Source organism: Akebia trifoliata, chromosome 4 (assembly GCF_017979445.1).
Source record: "Akebia trifoliata isolate Shusen 1 chromosome 4, ASM1797944v1, whole genome shotgun sequence".
Taxonomy (NCBI): domain Eukaryota; kingdom Viridiplantae; phylum Streptophyta; class Magnoliopsida; order Ranunculales; family Lardizabalaceae; genus Akebia; species Akebia trifoliata.
The window spans coordinates 26,789,849-26,812,190 of NC_141378.1; the positions used below are offsets into that span (position 1 = coordinate 26,789,849).

The window sequence follows — 22,342 nt, forward strand, 5'->3', positions numbered from 1 at the left end:
GGACTAAATTGTAAAAAAAAAAATCTCAAGAAAAAAGTTAATTTTAACCGATGAATATTAATTTTAAATTTGGGAGTTCCATAGCCATCCCCTTTCAACAGTTGCGATCAAGTTGAAAAAGGGTTTTTCAATTTATTTATTTTTTTAATTTTTTTTGTTGAATCAGGGTTTTTGCATGAAATCTAGAAGATTTCATGTGGGTTGATAATCCATGAGGGTTAAATGACCCTTAGTAAGATTTCAAATCTTACTAAGTTAGTCTCAGTAGCCTGATTCATAAAGTAAGATTTGGTCGAGTAACTAAGTTTGATAGTAAGAAAGTGTTTTTAAATAAAATTGCAACAGAAAAGTCTACGCGGGAAACATTTAGAGATAATGTTTCCAATTACCAACGAAAAAGACAAGCCGAGCCTCGAGGCAGTGCCCTTCGATTGATTTGCATCGTTATGCACGTCGTTTGTCGTTTTCACCTCGTCATAGTTTCTTTTAAAATCTGGGAAACTCGAAGTTGGTATGAAATGGTGACCACATCTCTTCCCAACTCACCATAACCTTAAAAATCAACGACCGAGTTAGCCAACCATGGACGAGACAAGAACGCTTTCTTCATCTAGCACCGCCACGAGTCCAAGGCTTAGCCTCTTCGTCTTGGTGGTGGCACCACTAGCCCTCGCAATGATTTTCTACCGAGTCGACTTGTTCGACCCAGCGACGATTCCTGAGGACAGCTTGTCTTGGGCGTCAGTCTCTGTCTCGAACCATAACGCCCAAATTCTCCAAGTTACGGAAAGAATTGGAGATGGGCTTTTGTCAGGGCCCGAGGATATTGCTTACGATGCTCAATCGCGAGTCATCTACACGGGTTGTGATGATGGATGGATAAAACGAATCACAGTGACCGAGTTGGCTGCCGATGCTGTTGTGGAGAACTGGGTTCATGTTGGTGGCCGACCTCTCGGACTCGCTTTTGGACCTGACAAGGAACTCCTAGTCGCCGAGTCATATAAGGTCAGTAATTTAGTCGAAGAGTCCATATCTTTATATTGAACTCGTTGGGTTTGAGTCACGTGAAACCCACCTTTTTAGTTTTCACAAACCACTGACAAAAAGTCAATTTCTTCGGTGAATTTTACCGGTTGGATCCGGTCAATCCGAAACTTTTAAAGGGTATATGACAAATTTTGACCCGTACCGACCGCGCAATCCTAACGGAGGATTGCTTGGAATATTTTTGCAGTCCATCTTAATTTTGTTTATAATTCTTGTGCTCTTTATTAATTAAATTCAAATCGAAACATAGACATTTTCAATTGAAATAACAAAAAAAACTTTCGTACTAACATAATAAGATTTTAATCCTTACTAAGAGTCTTTTTACTCATATGAATGTCCACATCACCGGTCAACACTGCCACAGCCCTCTAAATTTAATCTAGAGTCTCGGATTAAAAAAATAAAATTCAAGAAATAATTTTTTATTTTGTTGAGTTTGATGTAAGTTTGAAAATTACAGACCTTTCAAATAACTCTCAAACTTAAAATCGAAATACAACGGTGAAAAATAACTTTTTTAGGAATTTATTTTTTCAAAGCTCATATACTTTTGTCCTCAACAATATTGAAAAATCCGATCATTTTTGGATGCCACTAGATGAGCCCAAGGTTAGTCAAAAACAGTAAAATATTTTAGAGAAGCATTTTTCCTACTTTATAAGATTTGAAATCTTACCAAGAATCCTTGAGCTCAAATGGATTACCAAATTGGCAATCTAAAACTAAGGTTTCTGATCCTGAAAAAAATTAAAAAAAAAAATAATTATGAAAAAAAAAACTACATTTTTTTGAATGAAAATTATTTCCTCAAAAAATTCAGATAAAAATAATAATAATGAATGAAAAATATTTTTCTAATTAACCTGCAAAAATAAAAGGAGGTGTTTCAACTTTGTAATATGAGAGATATTTTAAGAGAGGGGCTATTGACACCCCAACTTTTACTTATTACATCCCAATTACTTAAATTAATTATCATACCCTAATTAAAGATCAAAACACACTCGTCAAATATTACTAAGGTTTGCCTCAAATTACAATCTTATCATAATAAAATATTATAGCACTTATTCAAACAATTTTAGTAGCTTTTTACAATTAAAAAAGGTTTATATAAAATCCTAAATCTAAAACAAAAGAATCTAAAAAAATAAAAATAAATGAGAGTTTCTATTGGCATCCCGACTTTTACTTATTCTCAACCATTCACCTATTTTCTTTATTTATAACTAAGGTTTGCCTCTAATTAAAATCTCAACAGAATAAAATATTATAGCACTCATTCAAACAATTTCAGTAGCTTACAATTACAAAAAAAGGTTCATATAAAATCATAATACTTAAAACAAAATAATCTAAGAAAAAAAGTGAGAGTTTCTATTGGCACCCCAACTTTTACTTATTCTCAACCATTCACCTATTTTCTTTATTTATTACTAAGGTTTGTCTCAAATTACAATCTCAACATAATAAAATATTATAGCACTCATTCAAATAATTTTAGTAGTTTTTTACTATTAAAAAAAGGTTCATATAAAATCCTAAACCCAAAACAAAAGAATCTAAGCAAAAGAAAAGAAAAAAAATGAGAGAGTTTCTATTGGCACCTCAACTTTTACTTATTCTCAACCATTCAATTGTTTTCTTTATTTTTAATTGGGGTGTAATAAGCAAAAGTTGGGGTGCCAATAACACCTATCTTAAAATATCTCTCATAGTAAAAAGTCGAAACACCTCCTTTTATTTTTGCAGGTTAATTAGAAAAATATTTTTCATTCATTATTTTTATTTTTTTTCATTTTTTTTATCTAAATTTTCAAGGAAATCATTTTCATTCAAAAAATATAATTTGTTTTACATAAATTACTTTTTTGATTTTTTTTATAATCGAAAACCTTGGTATTAGATTCCAATTTGGTAATTCATTTGAGCTCAATGAGCCTTAGTAAGATTTCAAATTTTACTAGTTAGTAAGAAAAGTGCTTCTCTAAAATATTTTATTGTGTCAAAGTAACCTTGGGCTCACCTTGTGGCATCCAAAAACATGATTGGCTTCAATATTGTAGTGAAGAAAAGTATATGAACTTTGACAATACAAATCCCAAAAAAAATAGTTATTTTTCACCGTTGTATTTCAATTTTAAGTTTTGGAGTTATTTGAAAGTTCGGTAGCCATCAATTTTAAAAACTTTGATCAAGCTAAAAAAAAATTGTTTCTTGAATTTTATTTTTTTTATCTGAGTTTTTTATGAAACTTAGAGAGTTGTGGAGTGTTCGACCGGTGATGTGGTTATCCATATGAGTAAAACGACCCTTAGTAAGGATTAAAATTTTACCACATTAATAAGACTAGTGTTTTGCTATTTCAATTGAAAATGACGGTGTTTGGATTTGTATTTAATTAATAAAGAGTATAAGGATTGTAAAACAAATTAAGATGGAGGGACTACTACAAAAAAATTCCAAGCAATCCACCAATAAGATTGCACAGTCATTATGCGTCAACAAAATCGCACTCCCCTAAGATTGTCTGCAATGGTCAGACACACACACACAAACACATAAAGCTACTCATGAAGCTACAATGTGTTTCTCTTATATGAGCGAAAAGGTTCAGAATGGACTGATTTTTTGTAAGAATGATCTCTATAGTGAGGGTATCATCCTTGCGAAAAATCAGTCAATTCCAAAACTTTTAACCCCATCAAAAGTGGTTTACAAAAAATGGATGGTCCAGAGTTCTTTACCTTGTAAACATGGGATTAGAAGTTTTAGAATGGGCTGATTTTTGGTGAGATGATCTCCTCACCATAAAGATCATCCTCACAAAAAACCAGCCTATTCTGAACCTTTTTGCCCGTATAAAACAAAACATATATATATATAGAGGGAAATGTTCAACACCCTAAGCTTTACCCTACACTTTAACAAACGTGTTTTGTCCTACATGGGTTAGAAGTTTTTGAATGGGCTGATTTTTGGTGAGGATGATCTTCTAATCATCCTCACCAAAATCAGCCCATTCCGAAATTTTTAGCCCCATGTTTACAAGTTGAAAAATCGTGGACCATCCATTTTTTGTAAACCATTTTTGATGGGGTTAGAAGTTTTGGAATGAGCTGATTTTTGGTGAGGATGATCTCCTCACCATAGAGATCATCCTCACCAAAAATAAGCCTATTCCAAAACTTCTAACCCATGTAGGACAAAACACGTTTGTTAAAGTGTAGGGTAAAGCTTAGGGTGGGGAACGGGACCCCTATATATATATATATATATATATATATATATATATATATGATGTATGGGTTAGAAGTTTCGGGATGAGCTGATTTTTTGTGAGGATGATCTCCATGATGAGGAGATCATACTAACAAAAAATTTGCCCATTCTAAAACTTCTAACTCCATCAAAAGTGGTTTACAAAAATTGGACGGTCCACGATTCTTCAACTTGTAAACTAGGGTAGAACTTTTGAAATGAGTTGATTTTTTTGTGAGGATTGATCTCTTCATCATAGAGATCATCCTCACAAAAAATCGGTTCATTCCAAAACTTCTAATCCCTATCTTGAAAAATGTTTGGCATAATGTTTAGCTCTCTTTAGGGCCTTTGAACACTTCCCACGTGTATATATATATATATGATTTTATAAGAAAATAAAACTAAAATTATACTTAATAATTTTAATTTCATTTGTAACTAGTTTTCAATGAGGATACACACTGGACCCCTATTTTGATTATAAAAAAATATCAAATGACTCCAAATGATTTCAAAAAATGAAAGAACTCAATTTTTGTTTTTAGAGTTTGAAAATCAACCCAAGCTTAGTTCGGGTCTGTTAGGACAGGGCTCAAGCATAACTATCATAGGCTCGATAGGTGTATAGGGCTGGTACAAGGAATAACTCCCTTCAATTAAAATTAGGTTAGAGCTCAACCAAGCTCGACTTGAACCTGCCCATTGACAACCCTAAGCACGCGACACACTTTTTCAGGCCCATCACCCTTTCTTATAACATAAGACGCTATTCATATAAGACTTGAAGCCATGATTTTTTCGCCATCCAATGGTTAGAAACAATCAGAAGGTGTTCCCAACTTGTCACAAGCTTTTGATAGGTAACCCCAACATTTTTAGTCCAACTGACTTCACTCTATAACAATAAATTCCCTTTTTCTCTGTGATGAAAACAGTTTTGTCCTTATCCTTTGAGTTCATCTGAATTTGATTGTAGCCCGAGTACTTGTCTATGACGGAGAGTACTTCATGGGACGAAGTTGCATCTACTAACTAGTCGATCTTCATGAGGGAGAAGTTGTCATAGGAATAAATTTTGTTTAGGCTAGTGAAGTCTATGCAGACACACATCTTTCCACTCTTCTTTTGTACTGACACTACATTGGCCAGCCACATCAGGTAAAAGACTTCCCTCACAAGCCTTACTATTATCAACCTGTCAATCTCTTTGTTTACCACCACTCTTTTCTTTTGGGCCATCAACCTTCTCTTTTGCTTCATTGGATTGAAAATGGGGTCAATATGTAGGCTATAGCTTGCTATGCTCGGATCTATTCTTGACATATCTTCAAGTGACCAAGCGAACACCTCCTGATTACTTCCGAGGAAAGATATGAGACTCTCCTTTTCTAGGGCGCTTAGGTTTGCACTGATGAAAATTTCTTTGAGTTTCGCAAGGGTGTCTATATTAATTGTTTCTAGTTCCTCAATGTTAGGAGCGATCTTCTCTTCATTTTTGGCTTTCTCAAGTCAGCTTGTCGCTTCCTTTAACTATTGTAATTCCAGAGTCCTTTTGCCTTGCTTCCCCCTTATTACGTTGGAAATGGTGTCCCTCTTCTCTGTTCTTGGAGGGGGCTATGATAGTATTATAGCATCTACGGGCCACGAGCTGATCATCGTGTACTTCCCATACTTCTTTCAAGGTCCGAAAACTCAGTAATTGATGGTAAGAAGAGGCCACAACTTTCATTTGGTGCAGCCATGGCCGACCTAATATGGCATTATAGGGGTTGGGGCTTCTAACAACAATGAATAAGTTAAAATCGTGGTGGGTCTTACTGTCACATGGAGTGTTATTCCCTTTATGCCTATGTTGTCTCCTTGTTAAATCCGATTAACATGATAACCAGATTCTCTTGATCAACTTTTCCAATCCCATTATCTCTAAGGGTTTAACGAAAAGGATATCGGTCGAGCTACCCTTATCGACCAATACTCTCCTTACTATTTGGTTCCCCACTCTAATTGTTAATACAAAGGCGTCTTTGTGGGGACATTGTATTCCCACTAGATCTGAATAAAAAAATCTTACTTGACTTGGGCTCTTTGACCCCCAATGATCCAGCTATCAGTCTAGCCTGATGGTTGATTTGGAAATCCTCTCTAGGAATTTTACCTTCCTCAGCTTCCCCCGTTCTCCCAGCTTTATCTACCCCTCCACTGGCCCTCCATGAATTATAGTGATGATGTTCTCAGCTATGTTCCTTTCCTCCTTGTAGCACTCCCATTGCTCATATTGTCTGTGGTTTTGAGGCTTTTGTTTGGCTTGCCTCGGCTGATGTTCTTGGGTGTATATACTCCCTCACCTCGATCAATGAACTCCTCAAGTATCCATTTCTGACAAGCTCCTCTATTGTGAACCTTTAGCTTTTGCAAGAAGTCTCCTTGTGCCTATGGTCCTTGTGGAACATGCAGTACTTGCTTAGATCCGTGCTTCTTGGGTGCCCGATCATAGCTCTTGGCTATTTTAGAAAGGGAGCACTTTTGATAATACTAAGGATCTTCTTTGCTGGGGTGTCAAGCAGTGTAAGTTTATGGAAGAGCTCAACTTGCGGCCTTATCTTCTTGTTGTTTTGCGACATGATTTGCTTCTGATTTTCCAATTCCCCCCAATAGGTGGATGTATATGTGGCTCTCTGACTCGGTCCATAGTCATACTTTTGAACTTTTTGTTGATAAACTTGAACTTTCTTGGTGTTTGAGTATATTGGTACGGGTGCGAGAGGTGCGGTTTGCATAGCAAAGGTTCTTGGGTTGGCCTTTTGCATATCATCTAGTTGGCAATATTTTTCTGCCCTCTCCAGAAGGTCATTCATATCTTCGGGATTTCTCTTTAACAAAGAATTGAACAGTCTAGAGTTTTGTGGCAACCCTCTTTTGCATGTCACCAGTGCCGTCTTCTTATCGCAATTTTCGACTTGTACCATCTTAGATCAGAACCTCTTAACTTATTCATTAAGCAACACATTTGCCCTTTTCTCGACATTGAATAGGGTATCCGAGTCTCGATCTTGGTTCCTACTTCCCCCGAACTATACGAGAAAGTTTTGACAAAGTTGATAGAATGATGAAACCGACTTTGCCACAGACATCTGAACCATATCAAGGTTGCGCCTTGTAGGCTGGCTGAGAATTCTCGATAGTTTAAAGCTTTGTTACCCTCTTGCAGCACCATCATCCATTGGTAATGGTAGAAGTGATCCATCGGATCAGTTGATCCTTCGTACATAGGAAATTTTGGCATATTGAAATTCATTGGGACAATCGGGCATGTGATCTCATCCATAAAGGGATACCCTTGAATGTTTTGGATGACTGTCATTGTCCAGTAGTCGGTCACCCTTCTTCGAATGGAAGCTAATAGCTGGTTGAAATCCTCTTTTTGCTTCTTGAGTAGTTTGGCGACCTATTCTCTTCCTATGTCATTTTGGTTCTCATGTTTTTTATTTTGACGCACCTCCTTATCGAAAACTTGTTATTCAACAAGTCGACGCCTTAATGAAAGATGATAATACTCCTAATCTTCATAGTATTTTCTAGCATTTTGATGATTCTCCCTCAAATTGCCTTCTAATGTATTGCCCGCCTCTCTCCTCGTTGTTGCTTTACTGTTGGGAGGTGCGAAAAGTTTTCATGGTTCCAGGTTCTCTACCCTTGCCCTTGATTGTGCTACCATTCCCAGCATTCTAGACATTGGTTCTATTTCTATTTTGTTCTCCACCTAGGGATCAGTTTGCTTGTTGAACTGTGCTTTAAGGCATTCTCACACTAAAGTTCAATTACATGGTTGTTCTAGTTTGCGAAGTTTTGTTGTAACTCTGCGAACTAGTTATGAAGACTGATGAGTGTCATCATTTGGTAGGGGACGATTGATCGGCAATCTCCACTGGGATATAAAAGAGAGTTCCTGAGTCTAGTTGTGCGTGATCCATTGTCCAACTAGTGATGTTCCCCATAAGAAGGTTTTGCTACGATGAAATGTATAACAATGAATTCAAATTCCCATGAATGTTGCCAAATGTGTGGAGGGTTTTTTAGTCGCTACTCATCGAGATACGCAATATTCTTGATTAGGCCTAGAAGATCTTGATCCATCGACTCTTCTACTCCTGTTGATGCTTCCTTGATCTTGCTCCTCTACTCCAAGTGATGAATAATGATCTTAAGAGGGTGTTTTTTGTTGAGCTTGCTTTTGCCATCCAAAATCCGAACTGTTGGCTTTATTTTGAAATGAGGGTTTTATAGCCCCAAGTTCAGACAAGTGTCGCCACATAAGTTACCCAGGTGTACAAGTCGAGTAGGTCATGAGTTGGCTGCACTTTTGGGTTCTGCTCTCATGTCTCATTAATGTTTGCACTTGAGTTTGATTAAAAAGATCCCAACGCATTAATTGTTGAGTTTAACCGATTTATTATTTTAGGGTTGGTGAGTCAGGGTATGTCGTTGTTAGCCCTGTTTTGATAAGTATTAGTGGATATCACATTAAATGCGTAGATTTTTTTTACTGATTTTTCATTTAGATGGTCTTGAATTCTTTGCATACTATATTCTGAGGTAATAACTCAGATGCTCACAATTTCCTTTATGCCTCCATAAGTATCTCTCACAAATACTTAGATGGATTTTGTAATAGTTGTTTTGGGGGCACATGTCATCACTTTGGACTGTGACGAAAATAGACTTCACATATATGACTCAAAATAAACTCGTAAGATAGGCACAACAAACAATCTAACCAACCCACAAAAATATAACTAAAAACACGTAGAATTGACAACATACGATCCTAGAGTCATATCAATATAATTGGACTAGTCTAGAAATCTCCTGAGGCTCTAGAAGGCTCAGGCTTGTTGTCAGAAGTCGGTAAGTTGGTGTCTGAAAGACATGTTCGCATCAGCGTACGAAGGTAGCGATGTTTGGCCAATATGCTCACCAAAATGGAGATAAAGAGGAAAGAAATGAAGAAGAGGAGGAACATGGTGAACGAAGATGGAAGATCTAGGGAGAAAGAGATTGAAAAGGATAAGATCAGACAGAGATCACAAAATGAGAAAGAAAGTAAGAGAGATGAGAGAAATGGAGAAATGAGGACAAGAGTGGCAAAATCAAAGCAAAATGGTGGAAAAGAGGGGAATAAATCGCGAATGTCACGTTGCTACCAAAGGCTTAGTGATAATTACTAGGTGCGCCGACAGCCACTAGCCAGTGACACTAGGGGCCACGGTGAAGAGCAAAAATGGACAATTTTGGCCGTTTTGACCTTTTTTTCGATCGAATGGACTTAAATTAACCCCTAATTTTCACCAATGATCATTTATATCATAATAAGAGTCCTAGCAATCTAATTTTTAAATTTTGATGATTCTTAAAAATCCCAAATTTTTTAGATGCACAAACAACCATCGGCCAGTGACATTAAGGGGCCCCGGTGAAGAGCAAAAATGGGCAATTTTGGCTGTTTTGACATTTTTTCGATCAAATGGACTTAAACTGACCCCCAATTTTCACCAATGATCATTTATATCATAATAAGAGTCCTAGAACTCTAATTTATAAATTTTAATGATTCCTAAAAATCCCAATTTTTTTGGGTGCACAAACAACCATCGGTCAGTGTGAAAGCACCCTCGATCCGCGAGGTGCACGGATCCGCTTTTGACCTTTGAGGTTTGGGAGTCGCCACCTAGCTATTACGGTCTAGGAACCGAATATCGATTCTAAACGGATAAAAACAACTAATCTACTTAAAAAATAACTGAATTTGGGGATCAAATTACGGGATTGGAAGGTGTTAGGCACCAACCCCGCTCGGCAAATGTCGGTCTCTACTAATTCTCAAATAAACTACATTGCTAAATGACCTAAGTAATAAAAAAAATTAAGAAATTTAAACCTTTCCGAAGACAACGTTTTCGTTCTCTTAGATCTGACAGAGTAACTTCTTGTACAGTATTCCTCGCTTCGTTCTGTCTCTGGATCTGATTTCTGATCTTCGAGGCGAGGTATCTCTTTCTTAGATCTGGATTCTTCGGATTTGTTTATGGATTTCTGGGTGTTTTTGAAGGGCTTCTAGGTGTTTTTCGAGTTAAAATCGAAGTATGGGTGTTAGGTAAGGAGTTGAGACTTCAAAATTAAGGTTTATGGGAGGCTAGGGAAGCTTTTTGACTTACTTTTTCTAGGATTTATTTTTTCATACGAAAATAGGTTGTAAGGAGCTCTATTTATAGATTTTTTTTAAGTGCTTGTTTAGATAGAGCTAGTGTTTAATTATAATTCTTTTAGAAAGCGTTATTGTTTAATTATAATTGTTTTAGGTAGAGTTATATTTTAATTAGGATTGTTTTAAATAGAGTTATTATTTAATTAGAATTCTATTAAGGTTTTGACTTTTAGTCTCACTTGATTGACTTTAAGATTTTGACTTTAGTCTTGATTGACTTTAAGATCTTGACTTTAGTCTTACTTGATTGACTTTAAGATTGATTTTAGTCTTACTTGATTGACTTTTAAGATCTTAACTTTAGTCTTATTTGATTGACTTTAAGATTTTAATTAAGATTTCACTTTACATTAATTAATATTTTAATTATTAATTTCGAAATTTTTAATTATTAAAATTGTAAAATTATCGTTGTACCTTTGGAGAGAACTTTTTGCATTTTAAGTCGGTTTTTGATGTTCTAGGATGTTTTGGAATCGATTTTTCGTAAGGATTTCAATGGAAATATTGGTTTGTGTCATTTATGAAATTTTTTGTACGAAATGGTCATGAACTTTATGAGGGGCATTTTCGTAATTTTGTCGAATTTTATAAAAATTGACGAAATAGTTTATTTGGTTTCGATTTGTTGTTTTATGTGTTTGAAAGGGTTTGCTTAAGCGTAATGTAGGCTTTAGGGATGTTTTGAGATTATGGGTATTTTGATAATTTGATCATTTTTTAGTGATTTTTATCGTGAAGCTCCTTTTTGTCTAAAAAATGATGATTTGTATATTTTTTAGGGTTATTTTCCTAGCGTAGCTTGGTTTCTACAGTTTTGTTAGTTCGAGATACCTCATCCGAATTTCTGAAACACATCTAGTAACAAATAAAGCATTGGAATAAACATCCATCATTGGGAATCATTGCAATCGGGTTGACGAGTTGATTAATCAGGCGAGTGCAAAAATGGGGTGTCTACACAGTGACAGTAGGGGCCCCGGTGAAGAGCAAAAATGGGCAATTTTGACCGTTTTGACCTTTTTTCGATCGAATGGACTTAAACTGACATCTTAATTTTCACCAATGATTATTTATATCATAATAAGAGTCCTAGAAATCTAATTTATAAATTTTGATGATTCCTAAAATTCCCAAATTTTTTGGGTGCACAAACAACCACCGACCAATGACACTAGGGGTCCAGGTGAAGAGCAAAAATGGGTAATTTTGGCCGTTTTGACCTTTTTTCAATCGAATGGACTTAAACAGACCCCGAATTTTCACCAATGATCATTTATGTCATAATAAGAGTCCTAGAAATCTAATTTATAAATTTTGATGATTCCTAAAAATCCCAAATTTTTTGAGTGCACAAACAACCACCGGCCAGTGACACTAGGGGCCCCGGTGAGAGCAAAAATGGCCCATTTTGGCTGTTTTGACCTTTTTTTTATCGAATGGCCTTAAACTGACCCCTAATTTTCACCAATGAGTTTTCCTGCTTTTTAGGTCAATATTGTTTTGGAGAGTGTCTCTATTACCAATTTGTTTTTTGATTAATAGGTAGTCCCATGGTTGTTTTTAAATTGGGTGAGGTTAAAGATATGGATCCTCTTACCTTGTTACCTTGATTATGGAAGCCTTCTCTTGTGTTATTAAGGAAAGAGTACATTCGAATCAAATCTGAAATCCTCTTACATGGGAACAGATGTGTCAAGAGGAATTTTGAAAGCTAGAGATAACATAAAGCAGCACGTTTGGCTCTTAGTGGGGGATGGAAAAAAATATTCTAATGAGAAAAGATCAAAGATCCTTAGGTAGATGGAGAAAGCTTTGTACATATAATTTTGGCAATAAAATCATCACTCCTTTCAAGAGTCGGCCAGAGATCTAAAAGTGGGGGCTTTTTTAGGAGAATCTTTTTATCCTTATAATGACTGAATGGAAGAAGTTGATGATAATTTAGTTGAGTGAAATCAAATCTAATTCGTAAAGGAATTGGTGTGGATAAACTAATTACTTTGGTCATTCACTTCAAGTGGAAAGTTCATTAGAAAAGGTTCCTCTGTTTTCTTTAAGGGTAAAGAACCGAAGGTTGCTTGGAAGAACCAAAAGTTGCTTGGAAGGTTTTCTTTTATGACTTGGCTTGCAGTAGTTCAGAAAAATACTATATAGAGAATCTTCAAAAGAGAAGATGCCTTCTTTGTCTTAGGAATTCAAAAACTAATTGTCATGTGTTCTTTAAATGCTCCAACAACAGATATTAGCCGGCTGGGAATAGGAACAATGGATCAAGAAATTCTTGTTCTAAACATATCCGATTTTTAATATACTTGGGTTGAGCTTCAATGCAGTTGTGTATTTCATTTTGAAAGAAAGAAACAAAAGAATTCAAAAGTGATTATATTCAAAAAAGTTCAAGGAGTACTTAAGGACTTGTTTGATGGATGGCTATGATATAGATTATGATGCCTCTGAATCTAGTATGAAGTTTTTGGAGAATTGCAATTGTTCATGTATTATGTGGATGCCAAACAAACAGAAAAAACTTTTTTTGAAACCATCAGATGAGGGAGTGAGTAAGCGGTTAACATTGATGGATCATTAGAAGAGAGGAATGAGGAAAATTATTTTTTGCAGTTTGGGTGCTAATAGAAAATTAAACTTAATGCAATCTTGGTAGCGTTGAAGTTATTTTGCTTCGATTCTCTTTATTACATGAAGAGTATTAAAAAAGAGATTGAACCTCTTGGAGATATTTAGAGCTGGTTAGAGAAGTCCAAAACTTGGCAACTACTTTCCTAACTTGCGACTTTGAATTCTTCTGTCGTGAGGCAAATAAAGCAATTGATTTTGTTGCTAGATTGAGCGATTTTTAATTTTTAATTAATTTATTTTTTTGTAAGAGAGGATGCTTCTTTCATATCTCAAGAGTTGACTAGAATTTAAGTTGAAGATGTATGTTGTAACGTCTCGTCCCATCAGGGGACACGACCTACCACCTAATGTCTCCAGCAAGGATACGTTAGAAACAGCACGTGACTCTCAAGATATGGCAAGATCAATACTGGATGTAACACTTCTACTTTGAAATGATACCTGAAACTCAAAGGGAAACCCCACAAAAAAAAAAAACTAATTTAACATATATAGCCAAAATGTACAAGGATCAAGACCCTAATCTTTCAAAGTTCAATATACAAAATTTTCTTCTAATACTACTTTTGTACATATTTACACATACCTGTTTTAGTTCTATACTACTACTATCCACATCATCATAACCATATCCAAGGACCCATCTTCTTGTTCCTCAAGAGTCACCCAACCAATATACCCGATTATTTCCTCATCTTTATTCCTATTGAAACACCTTCTAACAAAATCCTTTAGAGCACTAATCCATTATGGCATCTTGATTCTTCCCGGACCGAAGTACATTCCAATTCCTACAAATGGGTGGGGAGGGAGGGGGATTAGAAAGGGTAAGTAACAAATATGTTGTGCAGTAGAGATGTGCACATAATGGTTGTAGGAATGAATGATCAATCATGTTAAAATCATATCATATGGGATCAATTATTAACATAGGTTTGTATGTGTAGGGGAGAAATCTAGTGATACCTCAATAGACTCTGCCCTATTGAACCAAAGTTGTTCCTTGGTTCTTCTTGTTAGCATCGGTGTGGTACCTACCAATGACCCTCTGACGTTCAAGTTAAAGTTGTAGAAGAAAAATAGTAAGAAAAATCCCGAGCCAAATGGCAAGGAGTTCCTAAATGCCACCACTGCAGTCCTTTCATCGCAGCTCTCCAGGGTCATGGCCGTTTTCCCGAATCTCCTTGTGAATTTTCTGAGGCTTTTTCTTTGCTGTATCTTCATGTTGAATAGAGCATCTACATCTCTGCCAACTTTCTTGTTGTCAATGTAACGTGTCACACAGGCAGGGCAGAACTCCTCAAAAGAAGCTATTATTCCACTATACAGCTTGTGAAACCAAGTTAGGGTGTTCTCCTACAGACTATAAGGAAACAGTGTACACATTAAGTCTTGATTCTCCTCCCACAGTATGAGCATCTGTCAGAAGTGAAACAAGTGCTCGACTAGATCCTTTGTCCCTGAGTAGGGGTGAAACACGACGGCATAAACTTTTTTGGGGTGATTTTTGAATACCCCTAATGGCTTGTGCAACCACCATTCCTATATCCGTGCTCTTTATTGTCTCATTCTCTTTTCAGGTCATTTCTCTGACCTTTTCCCACGTCAAACCCATCGTGGGCTGAAACTCGAGTTGTTGTGGGTGTGGCAGCTTCAGTATCCTCCCTCTTAGTTGGGTCTCGTAATCGAAAACTGCCTTTTACGCTTAAAACGTGATTATTTCCTGTAGGAGGTGGAAGTTTTCTTGGTGGGAGATGTTGCCTTTTTCTCTATTGGTTTTCTATGCGTTGACTTAGCGTTCAGTTCTGTTCAGCCAAGTCATCCATCTTCTTCTGCAGCTCTTCTTGTTATTTTTTCATATGTTCTAGCAGACTCAAGAGATTGTCCTCTGTAGTTGGTGCGACAGGCGGATGAGCATTAACTTCAGTTGATCTGGTAGCTCATGCCATTATTTTGACTGAAATCAATTTGTTGTGGAGTTTCCACAGACGATGCCAAATTTGTAGGGGAGAAATCTGGTGATACCTCGCTAGACTTTACCCTACTGAACCAAAGTTGCTCCCTCGTTCTCCCTGTTAGTACAGGTGTGGTACTTGCCAATGACCATCCGACATTCAAGTTAGAGTTGCAGGAGAACAATAATAAGAAAAACTCTTTATTTCTCCAATTTGCCAAAAGATTCTTTTTCCTGTCAATCTCTCTATTTATAGATCCTCACCTTGAATCAGGATTTCTCCTTTAATCGGGATGTGATCACGATGAATCTCTGAACTGCAAGGATCCTAAATGGAATTGGAATCTCTGGGATTAAGTCCCTGGTTTTGGGGAGATCTCCTCTAAGATCTCTCGACTTGATATGCGTAAACCCAAATTACATAGATACTGAGATCGGGCCTGCTCTGCTAGGTTGGCTTGGTCTCTACTAATACTGTCCTGCCCTACCAGAAAGGATAGACACCACTCCCTTAGTCTATCCTACCGTTGGGCAGGGCCGAATGCATTGACTTACACAAAGTACTACTTAATCGGCTTGGACACATGTACAATTTGGATAACATACCATTATTATCCCTACGGTATGTAATTAAGAAAACTCATCACATTGTAATGCAGTTTATCGATAAAATAGAATAATCGTATAAGTAGCACATAAATGACCATAACTGGTTATACATCTTTCAAACAACCTATTTGGTCTTAACATCACTCCCAAATAATTGCTAGATTTTTTGACCCAATTGTTCTATGTCTCATCTTATTGTAACTTAACTTACAATAAGAAGTGACAAATTTCCTTTTTACACATCCATACTTTAGTTCCCGACATTCATAGAAAATAAATGGAATTTCATAACCACCATAACCATAAAATAAATAAACAAGCATTATAATGTTGACAAGTATGGTGTTGTATACTGATAAGTACTATGAATTTCATGATTGAATTCCACCTCAGTCGGGGATCCAAAGTTTGTCGATAAGGGATTGCAACATTATTGCTTGATTTATGATTGGCCTAACCGCAAGTGGTTTACCCTTTACTTGACTCAAGTTAGCTATTGACCAAGGTCTCATGATCACAGGAACCTTATTTACGGAGGTCGTTCGGTCGACTACTATAAATTTTGATCGATCACGAGGATAGTCATTTTCATCTTGCCTATCAGGCTAGTCTGTGAAATCCAATGTACTCTATCATATGCACACACTTTCCTTTCTCAGTGTAGACACATGGGCATCAAAACCTTTGGGAAAGGTTTGAGTTCATCTACACGAGTTTAGGAGTCACCCTCATTCAATTAAAGTGTGAATGGACACTATAAGAAAATACTTTTTGAAATCTGTTTTTTGGTTTATTGTGACTGACATATCCAAAAGATGAAGGGAAATGGTCTTCCTAAAGATCTTATGGTAAGAAGGCTCGATTGAGGGACAAGGAAGGTATTGGACACCTTGTCCCACCGATCCCAGATGATTACCAATATATGATTATAGGTGTGGTTTTGAAATATTAACTTGATTTTTAAAAAATAAAATAAATAATAAAGAAAATTAAAAAAAAATAGCTATAGTCTATCCTTCGGATACTAAGAAAATAGACCAATAAGTAAGTCAAAATAGAAAAATGTGATTGCTGGAATATTTTGTTAACCTAGGACTTTGGTGAGAATCCATGAGAATTTCACCTTTTTTGGATCGAAAGGCTCTTTTAGAGGTTATGTGCTCACTTGGAAGCATTTTATTGTTGGTATAGCCTTTAGGAAGTGTCTATGAGTTGGAGACCACCATGGAAAGACTAGGGACTTTATGCACGCAATATATCTTCTTTGGGACTGTTTTTGTTAGCTTAGGGATTTAGGTGTAGATCTAGGTAGATCTACACCTTTGACCATTAGCTATTTTAAGGAAGAACGAAGTGAGTGTGTGTGCTTGTGTGTATGCATGCAATGGACTTAGAAAGATAAGATTACCTCCAAGGAGGGATTACTCTCTAGTTCTTAAGCCATTAAAAAAGAAAACAGAAAAACATATATTCTAGGAATTTAGATTGCAATGAAAGTAAACGAAAACAACTAATTTAGGAATTAAACTTTACAAGAAAGTAAAATGAACAATAATTTATTCTAATGCTTAAGGAGCTTATTGAGGGCTTATAGGAAGAGATTATCTTTATGAGGTTTTACTCTCTACCTTATTACTTCACCTAAACAAAATTAGATATACATTATTATAAAATAACTTGCAAGAATGTAAAGAAGGGGGTTAGATAAAAGGGGGAGTTTAGAAAAAGGAGAGAATGGAGGGTTCAACCCCACCTTGGTTTTTTTTTTTTTTCTTCTTTCTCCTTCTTAATTTCGAGCTTCTTAGAGGTTTGAGAATGGATTTGGATAAAGTTTGGATAGGCTAGAGAGTTTAAAAGAGAATCTTGGACAGAATTTTGGCTTCTTGAGCTCTTCTTCTTTGTCTAGAATAGAAGTCCTATTTATAAGAGTTTGGGAGACCCTTGGGGATAAACTTGTCCTAATTCATGGGGTTCTTAATATTTGTAACAAAACCTCTATAGAAAATCCAAATAACTTCTACTCTCTTTAGACTTAAAGGTTTTTTACTCACCTAAGGTCTCACCAATCATGATGATCAAGAGGGTAGGATTGTAAACATCCAAAAGTTTTAGAGAATTCTTAATGAAGGTTAGAATAGTCCTAAGACCTTGACCTTGTAAATTGTGAATGAAACAACCCAAATGACATGTAATTCGATGCTAGGTTTTTTGCTTCTTGGTCATTTTCCTTGAGAGAATTTTTAACAAATTAGAGATAGGTTGGTTATAAAGTTCACATTCTAGAGAATTCTCTTGGGTGGAGTAGTCATAGGCTTTGGAATTTTGTCATTTTACATTGAATGCCATGAGAGCTCTTTAAATTATAAAAAATGTAGAAATGATAGAAATGAGACTTGTCCCTAATGTGATTCAACAACCTATGGTTAGTGGGGGTAATTGGCCTTAAGTGGGGACAAAATTGACTAAAGGTCCTTATTAGAAGAAAATGAGAATTGACAAAAGAACCTTGATGGTGGATTTATTATGAAATTAATCTATGGGTAAAAATGTCAAATGAAGGGATTTTCTTGAGGAAAAAATGATTAAGAAGTGGGTTAAAAGGTAATTAGCTCTCAACAAATTCGAATCCACAAAAGGCCTTCAAACTGTCTAACAGAACTGGCCTTAGGTGATCAATGGCGAGTGCAAAATTCCCTTCTATAAATTAATACTCAAATTGAGTTCATGTTCATTTCCCAATGTATGATGTGACTTAGATTTTCGTAAATTGAACTTGGCTTCCCACTGATGACTTCTAACCATATCAGACTCGTACTCATTACATCATAAGCGAAATAACCACATTTTTTGGAAAATAATTTGCCTACATAATATAATTTTGTGTTTTAACATAAATCCGGATAACTGAAGATAAACATTACAATCACAGACTAATTCTTTTGGAAAACTTAGATTTGTATCAACTCGGTTATAAAAGTGTTTCAAATGATCTTCATGTGTTTTGGGATCCCTACGGGTCTCACATGACATTTTTTGAAAAATTAGCAAACTTGTCCACAGTTGGCAACTTCAAGGTAACATAGAGGTGAAATATAAGGTGGGACCTCAATTTATGCCTAAGGTGGGATCAGGTGCCACTGAGCTTCCCACCATGGCTTCCACCTTAGAGTTACAAACAACATAGGCCAGTGTTGTCTTGTTGTTTGTGATTTCCACTGAGTTCATACCACAAACCCAACTTTGAGTATTTGTCTTATTTAGTTACTTTTTCATGTGTTAATCATTGTGGAGGTCATTTTTGTTATTGACCTTGAGATTTAATTTTTAACAAGATCATTCACCAATAAATCATAGAAATAATAGAAAAAATAACGAAAAAGGAAAAGAATACAAAAAAGGTTTTTTACGTGGTTCGGCAAACGAGCCTACGTCCACGGATTTGGGGAGCCGTTGCACTATAGATCTTACAATTACATAGCCTCCTCCTCCTCTTCCTCTACCGTCTCCCCTTTCACAATAGTTTCAAGGCTTTTAAATAAAAACACCTTAAGAAGGGTCTTAACCCTAATTAGGTTACAATTGACCATATTGCCCCTATCCAAATTAACAATTACATAACAAGGAGAAGAGTCCTCTTAAATTAGGAATCTTCTCTAATAAGATAAAACTCTCTTTAAATGATGTCACATGTCCACCGCGAGATTCGCGTTGATGGTGCGAATGGATGATCTGGATGAGAGACGATTTTATTCCTCCACATAGCCCCCTTTCGAAGGTAAAGATCAATGTATCGAGATCCGCCTTCGAGAAATATTTCTGTCTTGAATGAGCATCATCTTTGATTTTTGAACTAGTATGATTCTTGATCCCTTGAACTTATTACTTGCAACTTTGATATTCATCTCGTTAAGCTCCCATAATAAGTAGATGTTCAAATAATAAAATTGACCTCAAGTTGGGCTTGATTTCCGTAATGAGTAAAAATTTTGACAAATGATAGAAGAACTAACCGAAATCCCAGATCGGGCTTAGATCCCAGTATGATCTAAGACTTTGATAAAAGAATCGATCAAAATCCCAGATTGGCTTGGAACCCAAAAGGATCCAAAACTTTGATAAATAACCATATAATCGACTGAAATCCCAGATCGGACTTAGTTCTCAAAATGATCTAAGACTTAGATAATTGAAGAACCAACCGAAGTCCTAGATCGGGCTTGGATCCCAAAATGATCAAAGACTTTGATAATCAATAGAATAACCAACCATATTGGATTTCGCATCATTTACCTCATAGAGTGACACTTGGGTCCAGAAGGAACCAACCTTATTCGGATTTCGTGCCACTCACCTCATAGAGTGACACTCGGGTCCACTGGAGAACTAACCTTAATGAAATTTCGTGCAACTTACCTCATAGAGTGGCACACGGGTCCGCAGAGGGAACCGACCTTATTAGAGTTTCATGCCACTCACCTCATAGAGTGACACATAGGTTCACAGAAGGAACCGACCTTATTCAGATTTCGTGCATCAACCAAATGCGATCCGTAGACTTAAATCTGTAAGGGTTGATATTGACGGTATCCCCCAATTCTTGATTTGGAATCCCAACCATACTACATGGTTTCTTGTGGATTTTCCTCTTCATTCCCATGAACGACGCCAATTGTGGAAGTCATTTTTGTGATTGACCTTGAGATTTAATATTTAGCAAGATCATTTACCAATAAATCATAAAAATAATAGAAAATTAACGAAAAAAGGAAAGAACACAAAAATATTTTTATACTTGGTTTGGCAAACGTGCCTACGTCTACGGGCTCGGGGAGCCGTTGCACTATAGATCTCACAATTAGATAGCTTTTTCTTCCTTTTTCTCTACCTTCTCACTTTTTTACAATGGTCTCAAGGCTTTTAAATAGAAAAACCCTAAGAAGGGTCCTAACCCTAATTAGGTTACAATTGACCATATTGCCCCTATCCAAATTAACAATTACATAACAAAGAGAAGATTTATCTTAAATTAGGAATCTTCTCTAATAAGATAAAATTTTCTTTAAATGATGCCACATTTCCACCTCGAGATGCGCATTGATGGTGCGAATGGACGATCTGGATGAGAGACGATTTTATTCCTCCACAATCATTATGTGTCAATTTTGAAAATACTAAAGAGGAAATCGAATTCTACCTAGGTAACTGACTCCCTTTCCTCCACACTACTTCGAAACTTGCTAAAATCCTTTGTGATTGATTCTCGAGGTCTAGCTAGCTCTTGGGGTTCCAAGCTTCCCCAACTCACTGAATCTCCTTGTGATCTGTCTAGAACTCCAATTTGATCTAAGGTACTTGTTGTTTATGAATTCCTAAGGAATTAGAGAACTAGAAACTATTGGAATTGTCTTTGAAGGGATTTGATGAAGACTTTGATAAGGTTTTGCTGCTGGATTTGGCTAAAGGCAAAATAGAGTAAAATGCCCATCGACAAGTCTTTTCTAGAAGTGAGTGCACAAACTAACCATGAGTTATATGGGGTGAGTAGGTGAGTCAACAAGTGGTTTGTGGGTTTAAAAGTGGGCTTCCCTGTGCCTTAAGGATAATTTACCTTGAGACACATAAGGAGTTTATGTGTGAAGAAGTCAGTTAGTCATCTTGACCATGGTCATAGTCATTTGACCTAGTTAACTAACATAAATAAGTTAATTATCCTTAACTCTAAGTGTGCTAGTTAGGTTAGTCTTGTGGGGTCCACTCTAGATGGACTAGGGTCTAAGTTTGCTAACTTTGTCAATGGTCAACTCTGATTGACCCTATTGATCATCTCTGGAAATTCAAATTTGAAACCTTTACCGAGATTGTTTCTCGTCGGATTCCAACATGCGTATAGTCCATCTTTAATTATTTTTCAAGACCTATCCAATGGTATAATTGTTCCTCAAAATTCTATTCACCTATACCCCCTGTCTTTATGACATATTCTCACTCGTCTCGATTTTTCCTCAATTTTCAATAATATTTGATTGATTTTATGGTCAACAATTCTCATGTTCTTGGGGATTTACTAACTCATTATCTTTAATTTATTTAACTCTCATGTGTCTTCAGAAATTTACTTCGAGATACATGGTGACGCGGACGGGTCATCATTATGGTCATAAATACTTCAACTCTAGCAATAAAAAAAATAATTATTTAAGGATTTTCAAAATTATCCATTTTTCAAATAGAATTTTGTAGAAATTTTTCATTAAACTGTTTTTTTTTTTTTTTCATGTTTTATTAAATGTAATGTTTTAAGACAATTTTCAAATGATTAAAGGTTGAGATTTTAGTTTGGGAAAGAAAACACTTTTCTTACTAAGTTACCAAGTAAAGTTTCATGACTGCATTACCTTGTGGCATCCGAAGGACAAAATTCTAAGAATTTTGAAAATTTTGTTCCAAAATGCTTAATTTATGTTAGTAGATATTGGTCTATGGTCGTGTGACTTTGTTTTTAGTAAGAATAATGTTGAAGTGACATCAGGTTGGAACCTCATATTGCACTTCTTGACGTG

At 36.0% G+C, this 22,342-nt stretch overlaps 1 protein-coding gene across 1 annotated transcript in view; it reads left to right on the forward strand.

Annotated features, from left to right (window-relative positions):
* Positions 1-414: 414 nt before the first annotated feature.
* The window catches only part of LOC147404620 (protein STRICTOSIDINE SYNTHASE-LIKE 6-like), a 42,752-nt gene continuing 20,824 nt past the window's right edge, over positions 415-22,342 (forward strand). The window contains 1 exon segment of the mRNA XM_086440647.1: positions 415-1,008. Within this exon segment, the coding sequence (XP_086296773.1) occupies positions 583-1,008 (426 nt within the window). The 5' untranslated portion in view covers positions 415-582.